Genomic DNA, 14,959 nt, shown 5'->3' with positions numbered 1-14,959 from the left:
CAAACAGGAGGTGTGAGGATGAATTCGTTTCTAGCGGGTTTAATGTGTAACCGGAGCAGGAATGACGTTCACATCCATGTTTAACTGTGAAGCAAAGGTTTATAGGCCTCATTACGCTTTTATTTCATTCTGCTCAAAACAAAGTCCTTTCTAGAACTCGGGAAGCGCGGAAAAACACTTTATTGAAGGTGTTCCTGTTACTCTCGGTTATTTTAAGCTGTAATGAACTGGGTAACATTAATTAACAACATGTACTTACTAAAGGGCTAGTTGCGGGTACTGTAATTATGCTTAAGTTACAGTTATTCGTATAGTAAGTGTGTGTAACACGAGCCTGTCAGATAAAGTGTTACCGACTGAATTCAGTTGCACGGTTTAATGTGTTGCTTCAGTGAATAACTCAGAAAGCGAGATCTTCATAACTTGTGTGTGATCATCGTTACACAGACGCTCAGTTCCCAGAGGCCGACGGGGTCAATCATAGGGAAGGCATGAACCCATCACAAACACATCGCTGGAGCTCGACTGGTTGCTAGGGTACTTTGGCTGGTTGCTAGGCGATTAGCTGCTCATGACATCATCTGTTGTGTTGATGGCGAGTGACTGATAAGAGTTTGTTTATCTCTATAGCTCAGTAACATCTGTGCCGGACTGAAGGAGACTCCACACTCACGAGATGACAATAAGGATGAGTTTATTTCCATTCACACACACACACACGCACACACTCTCACTCTCACACACGCACACACACAGTTTAAATTGCAGGGAAACTCGTGCATGGACTCTCAGTCTCCAGCTGGTGGCGCTGTGAGCTCACACTGATAGAGCCGGTCCTGAACTCTCTCTCTCTCTCACACACACACACACACACACACAGACGGTCTTGAACTCTAGCACATCTCATGTTCTCCACTGAGAGTGTGTGTGTACTTTTAGTTTATCATAGGTTTAAATAAAGCAAAATAAGCAAATTAGTTCAACCAGTGTTTGTAGAGTAAGTGATTTACTGTAGAGTTTACATGAACCTTCCCAGATTTACAGTAAACTGATATTCCTGCCGTCGGGAAGCTCTCGTTATCTTCCTGATCGCACTGCTGACCGGCTGTAAAGTCATAACGCCGTAAGCTCAACACTGACACATCAACCAATAAAATATAAAGTCTCTATTAGAAACAAAGAGAACACAACATTTCAGATAAATCTGATAGATATTAATTTAACAATGAAAGATAAGAGCTATAATCGTAAGGACAGAGTGTTCTGTAAGTGAAGGAAATGATATGATGCAACAATCTGCTACTGTACAGGATCTGTTTCTATCCACATTATTATTATGGCAGACAAACTTATGACAGACTAGCCTAGTTATGAGATAAAAGTAATAATTTCAACTTTCTATGTCATAATAATACAAATTTTAATGGCATGATTAGGACTTTTTGAGTAATAATCCCAAATAAATAGGGTCAAAACATCTAACAACTCTTATAGCGTAGCAACAACTAGCCAAGGACAACATGCTTGCCTTGTTAAAACATGTTAGCATTATGCTAATTAATGTTTGCAATATGCTAAAACATGCTAGCAATATTTTAATTTATGTTAGAAATGTTCTAGTAACATGCTAACTCATGTTAGCAGAATGTTAGAACATGTTAACAATGTACACACCCGTTAGCAATGTTAAATCATGCAACCAAAATGTGTGACATTGTGATAAATCAGGTTAGCTGTGTGTTAATTAGCTAAATGTTAAAACGTTTTAACAATGTGATAAACTTGTTGAACATATTAGCAATTTACTTCATATTAGCAGCATAAAACACGTTAGCAATGTGCTAATTCATGTTAGCAATCTGTTAATTCATGCTAACAGCGTGCTAAGTCATTCTAGCATTGTGCTAATTCATACTAGGAACTTGTTAGCAACATGCTAAAACACCTTAGCAATCTGTCTATTCGTTTAAGCTTTAAAACTACTTTAAACTTTAAACTCGAAAGTGTATAAGCTTCTTCGATTGTTTTGGTCAGGCTTTTTCAAACCAACAATGTCAGAATTTCTACTTTCATCTCATCATGACTTTGAATGCCTTATAATTAACCAAATTGTGATAGTTTTTAAATGTGTTTTTATAATGTTTCTACATTAGCATAATAGCAGTGCGTGGCTTCCGGATTCGTTCGCTTCCAGTTGCTGAAAACAATCCCTTATGCTAGTCAACGATATTGCAGCAACTGTATGAGTTATCAAATTAAATTAATTTACTTTCGTAATCATAAACGCACTGGTTTGTAGCGTAAATCGTTTTACCGTTTACTGCCCTTTGATATTGGCCTACCTTATCTGACCTGACCTCCCAGAGACCCAGTACATCAATCACATCGTTGGAAAATGATTATATACATGACAGGAGTGTAGGATACAAATTTAGGATTATTAATTGTCATATACACTTTATACATATTTATATTGCATTCTTCCTTTATGTGATTTTGTAAGTCTATAATATAATATGTTTATTTTTGCACGTTGATTGTTCCGAATGTTTCCCATAGAAATGAAGCTAATTAGCCTTGAAACTACGCTATTGTGTTGACACTTATTTCCTGTTTTTCAGAAACGACGCTCTCTCTCGTTCTCTTTCACTTCCTGCAGCGTCTCCACAGAACCAGGGCGATGGCGGCTCCGGGGATGCTCAGACTGGGGATCCCGGCCAGCACGAAGATGACGGCGCTGATCCAGTCCGGGTACTGCACCTCCTTCAGCGTGGGGAAGGTATCCTGCGTTCAGTCAGAGAGAGAGAGAGAAAGGGAGAGAGAGATGAGCTGTGGTTCTAGTATCTAAAGTCGATGTAAATTGTGTTTAACCCGTTTCACTTCTGTAATATGTGATGTAATAAGACTCAAACATATGGAAGCTCGTTTCCGTCATGGAGTAAAAAACGTAATTGCAGTTTACAATTCTCGCAATTTTCCTTGCAATTGTGAATTTATATCTCGAAATTCGTAGAAAAAAGTCGCAAGCTAAAAAATTCACAATCAATTTTTTTACTCGCAATTCCAAATTTACATCTCGCTATTGTAACTTTTTTTTTTTTTTTTTTTAAATAGAAGCAATTAAAATAATAGAAGTAAAAAAAAATAAAACTCTCAATTGCAAATTGTAAAATCAGAATTGCGGCAGATTCTGGGGGGGGGGGGACACGCAATTACGTATGTTTAATTATTTTTTATTCCGTGCCAGAAACGAGTTCCCTTAGAAACGGGATAGTCAACATGGATATTGGTTTTATCCACTGGAAGTTGATTTATACCCAAAAAGTTTTTTTTATTAAGAACAACGAGCAACGATTATCGTTCACAGTAAAGGCACGGTTACGTTTACCGAGTCTGTGGATGAAATCCAGTCTTTCCACCAGGAGTATACGTGATCATGGAAGCTTGTTTACGCCACACGGTAAAAATTAAAAAAGTAATTGCGACTTTTTATCTCTCAATTCTGGCTTTTTTTTCTCACAGTTGCAAGTTTACATCTCTCAGAATTGTGTGTTATAAATTAAAAAGGTCACAATTACCTTTTTTATTTTTTCCTTAGAATTGAACTTTATAAGTCGCAATCGAGAGATTATATCTCACAATTGTGAGAATTGCGAAATATAAACTTGCAATTGCAAGAAAAAAAGTCAGAATTGCGAGATAAAAAGTTTTATTTTGTGGTGTGAACACGCTTCCATATTATTGGGAGTTTTGCATGACGACGGGAAAATATGTTAGCATTTCATATTTTGCTCATTTTCAAGTTGGTGATGTGATTTCATCGCTCGCCCCATTAAAGCTTATATCCGCCTCGGGGAAAACACATGATAAAAGATCATTGAAACTTATAATCTCACAATTCTGACTCTGTTTATTTATACATAACAGTTCTGACTTCTTTTTCACATTTTTAAGAAAAGATGCAGTTGTAGGAAATAAACGTGAAATTTTAAGGGAATTGTGAGATAAAAAGTCGCAATTACCTTTCAATTTTTTTATCCCATGTGAAAACAAAACAAAAGCAGCCTAATTGTGATATGTTGAAATTGTGAGAACAAAAAGTAATAATTTTGAGCTCTAAACTCTTGTGAGAGCAAGTGTAAATTTGCCGTTTCGTGTCATGTTGTTATTTGCTTCCGCATCTGTGATGGGTGTAGCGGTGTGTGTGGTTCTCCTGAGGACGGGACGTACGGATTCGGGGTCCCACACGCTGTAGGTCAGCTGTTTGCTGACGGTCGTGACGAAGTAGAAGATCAGGATGACCAGGAGGATGATGGGACTGAGGAAGCGCCACGTCCCCTGCCAGAAGAGGTTGGGCTTGTGTCCCACCATGAACTCGATGTCTTCATTAAACCTGCAGATGAACAGCAGCGTTAACGTTCTCCTCAGTTCTCCTCTTATGAATACAAAAGGTGATAAAAAATGCAATTTGTATTCTTGCAAATATGGTATTAAACGAAAAGATTGCATGAACTGGAACTGGCCAAAAAATTAAAAAAAAAAAAAAAATTGTGAAATGAATTAGTAAAGTAAAGAGCAACTAAATGTATTTAATTTGCACCAAGTAGTAGCTAGATGCGTTTTGCAGCTTAGTGAATTGTAGTATATTATAAAACAATATGCAATAGTAACAACATTTTCAGTGTATACGATTATATGTTTTAAAATCATAAATGGATGCTGCCTTAGGAATGATATTACTACCCTCTCAACCCTTAATCTCAGTATTAAATACCCCTTTAAGCAGTTCTTTATATTAACTTTATTTGATATAAACGCCTCTTCGTTTGAAAGCTTGTTTCCATTTCTGTCAACATTTTAAAATATTATTGCAACATTTTATCACACAATTGCGAATTTATATCTCACAATTTTCACTTTATATTGCCCAATTGCATGATATATGTGATATTGTGTTATAAAGTCATAATTGCGAGATATAAAATCGCTTGCAATTCTCAGGGAAAAAGTCGCAATTACCTTTTTTACTTTTTATTCAGTCATGGGAACAAGCTTCCATACATATCCCGTGGGAAAAGGGAGAAAAATTATTTGAGACAGGTTTCTTTTGTAGTTTCCTCTCGTCCAATCAGGCAATGCTGGGCGGAGTCAGTGCAGTTACTGTAAATGGCTTCTGGCAACATTGAAGAGCCATTTTTCGTTCTGCACCGTTCAGTGATCATTTCTTAACAGAACCTTTTTTTTTCTTTACATTTTAATAAACCTAATAGCCTTTTTCCACTATATTGAACCTTTTGAAGAACGGAAAGATGCAAGGTTCTTCACGGAACCATTAATCCCAATATGGCACTTTTATTTTCAGCGTTTAATAATGTGCACTGGTGGAACATCTACTGTAGGAACATGTGGCTGTGCCGTTGACTCGACCTGTCGATGCCGTAGACGTAGACGACGGCGATGATCTCGCAGAAGGCGATCACCAGCAGGGGGATGGAGCCAGCGAAGCCGTCGAACAAGGCCAGCCAGTAGTTCCCCGAGGACTGGACGAACACCAGCGCCGTCACGAACGACACTGCACACGTCAGCCCTGCACACACGACATGATGAGCGACACTGCAGTGTTCAGGTTCACATTAGCCGTTTACATTACTGATAAAAAACCTCCTTCTCTCGCACTTTGTAACACATAATTTTGACCCCTGAAATTATACTTCATTTTTTTCTATATTTTCATGCAATTTCTGAGGAGAATTTTTTTTGTTTTATATTTTATTTACCTCTAAATTACTAGATTTGATCAATAAATAGTAATATATAAATAGTAATTTAGCACACTCCTCACATTCTTTCAACTTGAATTCAAAATAACTCATTCATGCATAACTCTTAATTCAGCTCTAAATATCTCACATTGGGTGTCTTTGCCGACCTCTTGTGGAGAAATAATAATAACACATGATATTTCATGATTCTAGATGGCCTTATGGGTCATTAGACCTCCTTTTCCATTAGCCTTCAAACTGCGCAAGTGAGGTCGAGGGGTTACCCGTGAACACTTCTTTGGGCCACTTCTTAGGGAGGATGTTGAGGTCCTGGAGTGGCACCACGACACCCTCGATGTTCCCGAACATGGTGGACAGTCCCAGACAGAAGAGCATGATGAAGAACAGCACGGACCAGATCGGAGAGACGGGCATCTTGGTGATGGCCTCGGTGAACACGATGAAGGCCAAGCCGGTTCCCTCGACGCCCTGCGGCAGATCACAGGACAGGGTTCGTACACGCACCTCAATAACAGTGTTTTACATTTCAGTCCTGGAAAACCCTTGAAAACAGCCATATTCATGAAGACGTGCTGGAAGGGCTTGACTTATTGAAAGACATTATATACACTACCAGTCCAAAAAAAAAAAAAAAAATATATATATATATATATATATTTAATATTTTTAAAAGAAAAAAAATTGATTAAAAATACAAAAAATAGAGTAAAAATTTGAAATATTATTCCAGTGTAAATCATCTGTTCTCTATGTGAATATACAGTAAAGTGTAATTTATTCCTGTGATCAAAGCTGAATTTATCATCATTACTCCAGTCTTCAGTGTCACATGATCCTCCAGAAATCACTCTAATATGAGGATCTGATGATCAAGACACATTTATGATTATGAGGAAGGTCTGGATGTCATCACACACACACACACACACACACCTGACTGAGGAAGGTCTGGATGTCGCAGGTCTTGAGCTGGAGCTCCTGAATGACGGCTGGTGTCGTGTTGTTGAGATGCTGAAGAACGCTGTCATAGTTGCTCTCTGTGATGTTTCCCTCCGGCAGATCAAACGTGTTCATCAGTGCCAGGATGTTGCTGTCGGGAAAGTGCGCTTCTTTAACACTCAGATTATAATACGAGTTAAAGTTTGGGGTTGGTAAGATGGTCTCTCCTGCTCACTGAGGCTGCATTTATTTGATCAGAAATACAGTAAAAAAAGTGAAATATTATTCTAATGTAAATCATCTGTTGTCTATGTGAATATCCAGTGAAGTGTCATTTATTCCTATTTATTCTTCGGTGTCACATGATCCTCCAGAAATCACTCTAATATGAGGATCTGATGATCAAGACAGACTTGGTTAGTGAAGGACGCACCTCTGGAAACATTCATCATATTTCTCCGTGGCTCTGAAGCCGATGATGGAGTAAATGACGGTTGCAGAGTAAACCGATGTGAGACCGTTGATGATGGAAATGGTGACGGCGTCTTGCTCACAGTTATTACTGATGGAATAATATGATGAAATATACAGTCAAACCAATATATTCACACAGCTTCAACATTTTTCACATTATCAGTTTATTCGCTATAGTTTAGAAAGTGGTATTAAGAATTAGCAGAACTCCGTTTTTGATCACACTAGTAAAGAAATATAAAAAATGGTATCTATTGTCTGAATAGTTTCCCAAAAGCTCTTTCCTGAACTCCAGGGATGTGTGTTGTGTTTCACTCACTGCACAGAGTTGTAGCTGGAGAAGGAGATGAGTCCTCCGAACGCCAGAGAGAAGGAGAACAGCACCTGAGCTCCAGCGTCCAGCCACGTCGTGGGGTTTATCAGCTCATTCACCTGGAAACAGGTAAGCAGACCCAGGCTTGAGGGAGAGTAGACCGTGGCTAACTCCTCCTCCAATACAAGCGTGAGGTTTATCTGCTGAACGTACGTCTGGAGTGAAGAGGAACTTGATGCCGCTCACAGAGCCTTTAAGAGTCAGAGCTCTGATGAGGAAGATGGTCAGCACCAGGTACGGCAGCGTAGACGTCACGTACACAGCCTACAGAGACAAGTATGCAGTTTTTACAGCACTTCATAAATCGTTTCAAAGCAGATTTAGTGTTGATTCGATTCAGTTCTATAACAGTGTCAATGTTGCAGTTCGTCAATTAAGAAACTAAATCAAAAGCAGCTCTACGGGAGTCAATCGACTCAGTAAAGTTCAAAGTTGATTCAGAAGACAATTGTGTCAATGTTGATTCAGTTCAATTCAATTACAGTGTCGAAACTATTGACTTCAGTGGAACTGCATTTGATTTAGTTTCATAATAGACTTTGAGACTGTAATTGAACTGAACTGAATCAACATTGAACTTTAATGAGTCGAATGACTATTGACTGAATCAACATTGAATCTGAACCGACACTATTGTCTTGTGCTTTGTAGATGAAATTTAATAACTGATGAAATTTGCAGCATTCAACTGAATCAACATTGAACTTTAGATTCGAATGACTCTGAGTTCTGTAGAGATGCGTTTGATTCAGAGTCCATCGACTCAGTAAAGTTCAAAGTTGATTCAGTTCAATATCTGTCAATCAGTTATGGAACAAATTCGATTTCAGCTACAAAGCAGAAGACAATCGTGTCAATTCAGATTCAGTGTTGATTCAGTTCAATTCAATTACCGTGTCGAAACTATTGACCTCAGTGGAACTGCATTTGATTTAGTTTCATAATAGACTTTGAGACTGTAATTGAACTGAACTGAATCAACATTGAACTTTAATGAGTCGAATGACTATTGACTGAATGAACATTGAATCTGAACTGACACTATTGTCTCGTGCTTTATAGATGAAATTTAATAACTGATGAAATTTGCAGCATTCACAGTTATTGAACTGAACTGAATCAACATTGAACTTTAGATTCGACTGACTCTGAGTTCTGTAGAGCTGTTTGATTTAGAGTCATTCGACCCAGTAAAGTTCAAAGTTGATTCAGTTCAATATCTGTCAATGCTGCAAACTTCATCAGTTATGGAACAAATTCTATTTAGACTTTGAGACTGTAATTGAACTGAACTGAATCAACATTGAACTTTAATGAGTCACATGACTATTGACTGAATCAACATTGAATCTGAATTGACACTATTGTCTTGTGCTTTGTAGATGAAATTAAATTAGTTTAATAACTGATGAAATTTGCAGCATTCAACTGAATCGACATTGAACTTTAGATTCGAATGACTCTTGAGTTCTGTAGAGCTGCGTTTGATTTAGAGTCATTCGACTCAGTAAAGTTCAATGTTGATTCAGTTCAATAACTTTCAAAAAGTCTATTATGAAACAAAATCGAAAGCAGCTCTACAGAAGTCAATAGAGTCAGTATTCAGCTCAATTCAGTTCAAGTTTGGTCCTCATCTGATCGTTAAAGCAACAATAATGAACTTTTCCTCTACAGGTAGGAAGTGGAATTGTCCGTTACCGCTGTCGTCGGATGCGCGATCGCTGTTTATCCAGCGCCGGCTTTGGAATAAAAAACGTCCACGTTTCATTAAAGTATGATGTGTTGCGACATCAGAAACAAAGAAAAACGAAATAATGACTATTGTAACGTTTGACGCAAAGCAAGTCAAATTTGTAGTTTTCTTATGTCTCGTTCGAACTACAGAAACGCGACCCGATCTGGCAAACTTGCATAGTGTGGTTATAGCAGATATGGGGATGCATAAATGTTACGGCTTGATGAACCACGGATACGATTTTGGAAACATTATTTTAAGGTAAAAAATGTGTTACTGAATATCGAGTGTGTTCACCTTCCCTGTGGTCTCGATGCCTCTGATACAGCAGATGTATAACACGATCCAGGCGCAGAACAGGCACAGCACCAGCCACCACTGCAGGCCGCCCGACTCCTGGATCGCCCTCGAGCTGTTCAGAGTCTCTCGGTACCAGAAGTAATCCACCGGAGAGCTGCGCGCGCACTCCGACTCCAGGCCTGCAGGGGGAGACACACACACACAGTGTTAAGAACGCTAGAAGTTCAGTTCATTCTTCAGAGAATCTCCATGGCAGAGATGGTCTTACTATTATTTCTATTTCGCTTTATTTTTTTAGTTGTGGTCATTTTATGTTGACATACTGTATATATCGTGGCGATGTTATAAAGTGTGAATCGATTGAACATTTTCTACGTCGTTCATTTATCGCTTTTAGTGTGCAGGAGTCATTAGAGTGATAAAGAAATGGACGAATGAGTAATAAAGAGCGGGTTAAAAAGAGTTATTAAAAGTGTAATATGACTCATATTTAGTATTCACATACTGACAGGCCGCTTTCTGTGCGCGGCTAAACGGTCAAATACGTAAACAATATTCTCTTGGTTTACGTCTTAAGGCCTAAGTCCAAAATTCGCGTCCGAAATTTTCGCAAAAAAATAAATACGAACTCACACTTGCACGCCGCCTCCGACACTTTCATCCGTCATTAAAAAATTATATTTTCTGCGTTTTTCGCATCCGTAGCTAGCAGTTTGAATGGTGTTTTGACAATTCAGAGCCACCGAATCACGAATACGTAAAATCGCATACGAAATTTTCGGACTCGGTGTGCAAGGACCTTAAGGTAAGGTTGGGAATATCGGATGTGTATCAGCATATTGGATCCGTCCACTGGTTCTTAAAGTGACAGCAGCCGAATGACTGTTTACGTGTCTTCAATAATTGTTATACAATATATTGTAACATTATTTTTGCTGACATATTTTTATGTAAGCAATAAGGTACGAGAGGCTGTGCTGTATTGGGAATAAGTAACGGCTAAATGGCGTTGTTAGGCTCGACGCGAGCGGAGTAACCCCTTCGGCCGTCACTTATTCACCATACAGCACTTGCCTCGAGTACCTTATTGCTTTTATGAAACGGTTGCCACACAATAAAAATATTAAATAAAAAAAATATATATTAGTGCAACTTTCATGAAGTAAAGTCACTAAAAGCCTTCCTTCCGCTAGAAAAAATAGTCCCTGACCGTGAACAGCAACAACGCTCCAATGAGGTCATTGTAAAGAGGTCATAGCTGCGTTTTATCATGGATAAAGCACAGCTATTGACCAATCAGAATCAAGGATTGGATTAACCGTTTTTTTAAAGAATTTTACAACACATTTAACACAAGAACATAACATACATGTAATAGAAACATAACTTAATCAAATCCCTCCCCCTCCAGTAAAAATATTTTTTGCTGCAAGTATCAAAACTGGTATTGAGAAATTTCAACCTTATTTCCAGCACAAAGTACCTGTTCTGTTGGCATTAACGGGACAGTGACTCCACGGCAGGGGGTCTTGCATGGAGTTGAAGAAGTACCACATGACCCAGGCCATGATGGTGTTGTAGTACATGCCCACAATGAAGGAGGCCAACATGGAGGCGATGCCTGAGGAACCACACCAAAGAGATCTGAGAAACACTATTCTTTGAAAAGGCCTATATCATCTAAACTGGAAACTCAACACTCCTGCCGAGGATAACTGAGGATCCGCTTCACACTCACCGACGACATCACTTCCTGTCGGCCACCGTAACTTCTGTTGGGTGCAGTTCGCAACCTAGCCACTAGATGGCTCTAAAACTTACACACTGCACCTTTAACGGTGTCTTGCTTTCACACTCACCGACTCCAGTGAGATACGGGTTGATGGATCTCCAGACGCCGACGCTGCCCTTCCGCAGCCTCTGTCCGATGGCGAACTCCAGATGCAGGAGCGGGATTCCCTCCAGGACCAGCAGGATCAGGAACGGGATCATGAACGCTCCTGAAACAAAGGAAAAGTCACAGAATCAGACAATTAAAGGCCTAGTTCACTTCAGAATGACAATTTCCTGATGATTCCACGTCATCCGAGATGTTCATTTCTTCGTTTCTTCAGTCGAAAAGAAATTAAGGTTTTTGACGAAAACGAGCAACGTTTTTTTTTTTTACTTATCCGCTGGTTTGTCTAGATCAGACTCTTATTCCTCGGCTAGATCGTGTCGAGACTTTGAAGCTGCTCTGAAACTCACATCTGGAACACTTTTTATCATTCGGATAAAAGTGTTTTCCAATTCCATAAACGTAAGTGTAGTTGAGAAAAACTCTTTTCATTTAAAAAATATTTTTTTCGGTTCAGCACAGCTGACATTTTAACCATAAAATACGCGGGTCAAACTGACACTGATCAGGCGATAGAACTTATTGAAAGGATTTACATTCATGCATTTGGTAAATACTTTTATCCAAAGTGAGAATCCTCGAATGTAAGATTGTAAGATTAATTGTGACGGCGGTTTTAGTTTTTTCCTAAAAATAAGTTATTTTTGAAGTTTCTTCGGTGGATCCTCTCAGGTTATTGAATGACTATATTTAATTACTCCATTAACTCCATTACTCATTGACTTAAATGACTCTTCTGTGGCCAGTTGCATGAACTGCTCAAGTCTTGTAATATATTAACATAAAATTGCAGATTTGTCTAATTTGAGACTTAAAAGTTAGATTTATTATCCATTGACTAATAGCTAGTTGTTCAGACGAGTTCTTAAGACACATCGGCACATAAGTGTCCCTGTTTAACCTGTTCACCGTCACAGTCAGATCCGAACCTAAATGTTCATGAATGCTTTGCAATACATAGCTAAAGTTGGTCTCTTTTTAAAGAAAGTGAACGCACTTGAAAAAAATGTAAATTTAAAAAGTTATGGAAGTTTAAGTTTATGTAAGGCATATGTACTAAACTAAACACTATATTTTATTCAGTATATATATTTTACTAAATATTTTGGCCTCTAAATTTGCCATAAAATGAATGCATTGTGTCTAATCAAGCTGTGTACCAAATTTGAAGTTTATATCTCAAAAATTAAGATGTAAAGCAATATTGTTTACTGTAAAGCAAATGTACTGAACTGAATGTTTTTTATCCAAAGTATATTTTTACAAAATAATTTGGACTCCAAATTTGGTACAAAACTTGGTCAGACATATGGCTTTAACTGAATAGCAAATTTAGAGTCCAAATCATTTTGTAAAAATATACTTTAGACTGCATAAAAAAAAATGTGTTCAGTACATTTGCTTTACAGCTCAATGTCAGACCCGGCAGTCAGATCCTCTTCACCATCACACACACACACACACACACTTCCCCCTGAGCTTGCCCAATGTTTGTGATATCAACTTCAAATTTGGTACACCTTGGTCTGACACATGGCTTTGGTTTAGTAGCTGATTTAAAGTTGATATCACAAAACTGTACTGAACTAAAAAAAATTTTACAAAATGATTTGGACTCTATAATAGCCAGAAACCCAAAGCCATGTGTCTAACCCAGTTATGTACCAAGTTTGAAGTTGATATCACAAAAATTGAGCTTATAAAAGGTTATAAAGCACCATTTCCAAATTCAGAAGAAAATCCACATCCTGCGGTGAAGATTTCGAATGATTCCTGATTATTTGCGATGGGTAAATTAAAAGCATGTCGAGTGACGGCTAACACACACTAAACAATGCTGGGTTGTTCATATGGACAAACTCAAATGTAAGTTAAAATTTTGGTCCCACTTTATATTAAGTGGCATTGAAATTAATAATTTGATACAATGGAATTATTGTGTACATACATGTTTTCACATTGTACTTATATTTTGAAAATACCTGCATGTCATTACAGCTGTAATTAATTTATGTAATCACATTTGTAATTACACTGTTGCCCCTTCCCTTACACCTTAACCTACCATTAAAACTACCCATACCACCACACCTGACCCTAACCTTACCTGTATACCTCCTCAACAGCAGCAGAAGTGTTTAAAATAAACCTGAACACAATAAGTACATTGTACTTATTTTTTGATATAAGTACATAGTACTTAAAGCCACTTAATATAAAGTGGGACCAAAATTTTAATCAACTTCAACTTTTTAATTACATTTTTAACCCAAACTTTGGGTTTGTCTATATTTGACCCAATTTTGGGTTAAAACAACCCAGCATTTTAGACAGTTTCTCCAGTAAGTCTATTTTGGTTCATGTGATGACAAGTGTTGGCTCGCCATCATGTGTAATTTTTCTATGTTTCCAGGTGAGAAGCAGCAGTGTGCATGATGAGTGTGTGTGTGTCACCTCCTCCGTGGCTCTGGCACAGGTACGGGAACCTCCAGACGTTGCCCAGCCCCACACAGAAGCCCACACAGGTCAGCATGTACTGGGTCTTGTTGTCCCACTGCGGGCGTTCTCCAGCCTCCTCCAGCTCCAGCTTCTCCAGCTCGGCGTGAGAGGGAATCCGCTCATCCAGACCCGGGTTCGGGAGCTTCAGCCGCAGACGCATCCTCACACTGCAGGGGTGGCGATAGTGTGTGTGTGTGTGTGTGTGATGGCGAAGAGGATCTGACTGCCGGCTCGTTATTAGTGACCTTTAATACTCGCTCCTTTATTCTGTGTTTTGTCAGCAAGATAAAGGCTCGTATGAAAGCTAAACTCGTCGAGTTAATGTGTAATGTTCACTCACGGCTGGATTGTTTCCGTCAGCGTCTGTTCGCTCGGTGCACGAGTCGTGGAAATGGGTTTAATTCATCCCAGCAGTGTTATTTCAGTCTAATTTATAATATTTTTAGACTTTTTAACTTAAAAAAAAAAAACAAAACAAAAAACAAAAAAAAAAATTACTTAAAATATATATATATATATAGATAGATATATAGATATATCTTTAAAAATAAACAATTATTTAATATATATATATATATATATTAAATAATTGTTTATATTTATGCATATAGATATATATGTAAAAATAAACAATTATTTAAAAAAAAAATATATATATATATTAAATAATTGTTTATATAGATATATATGTAAAAATAAACAATTATTTAAAAAAATATATATATATATTAAATAATTGTTTATATTTATATATATATATATATATATATTAAATAATTGTTTATTTTTACGCGTATCACAGGTTTTAAATAATAATAATAAATAATTAATTGACCTTATTGAAATAGTTTTTTTTCCTGAAATAAGTGATTTTTGAAGTTTATATGGTGGAACTCTATATTTTATATAGTTAAAGTTTTAGTCATTTTGTTGTCTTTTTATTTATTTCAGTGTCTATG

The 14,959-nt window shown here is 37.6% G+C and overlaps 1 protein-coding gene and 2 long non-coding RNA genes across 3 annotated transcripts; 2 read left to right on the top strand and 1 right to left on the bottom strand.

Moving 5' to 3' along the window:
- The first annotated feature begins 33 nt into the window (after window positions 1-33).
- Window positions 34-2,747, top strand: LOC120475278 (uncharacterized). The gene is made up of 2 exons (XR_005621907.2): window positions 34-537; window positions 631-2,747. It is a non-coding gene; the product is annotated as an uncharacterized LOC120475278 (long non-coding RNA).
- LOC120475274 (sodium-dependent neutral amino acid transporter B(0)AT1) lies at window positions 2,052-14,160 on the bottom strand. Its single transcript, XM_039665954.2, has 12 exons — window positions 13,956-14,160; window positions 11,464-11,604; window positions 11,088-11,225; window positions 9,602-9,783; window positions 7,723-7,833; window positions 7,516-7,628; window positions 7,156-7,284; window positions 6,717-6,873; window positions 6,047-6,251; window positions 5,428-5,587; window positions 4,231-4,393; window positions 2,052-2,784 (listed from the first exon to the last, which is right to left on the bottom strand). Exons 1-12 carry the CDS (start codon window positions 14,158-14,160, stop codon window positions 2,647-2,649), a joined length of 1,842 nt encoding a protein of 613 aa, XP_039521888.2. The 3' UTR covers window positions 2,052-2,646.
- On the top strand, window positions 4,313-14,043 carry LOC120475277 (uncharacterized). The gene is made up of 5 exons (XR_005621906.2): window positions 4,313-4,451; window positions 5,363-5,626; window positions 5,976-6,273; window positions 7,523-7,638; window positions 13,915-14,043. It is a non-coding gene; the product is annotated as an uncharacterized LOC120475277 (long non-coding RNA).
- Window positions 14,161-14,959: the final 799 nt, after the last annotated feature.

Source organism: Pimephales promelas, chromosome 18 (assembly GCF_988280905.1).
Source record: "Pimephales promelas chromosome 18, fPimPro1.hap1.1, whole genome shotgun sequence".
NCBI classification, from domain to species: domain Eukaryota; kingdom Metazoa; phylum Chordata; class Actinopteri; order Cypriniformes; family Leuciscidae; genus Pimephales; species Pimephales promelas.
This window is presented reverse-complemented; position numbering and strand designations above follow the sequence as displayed.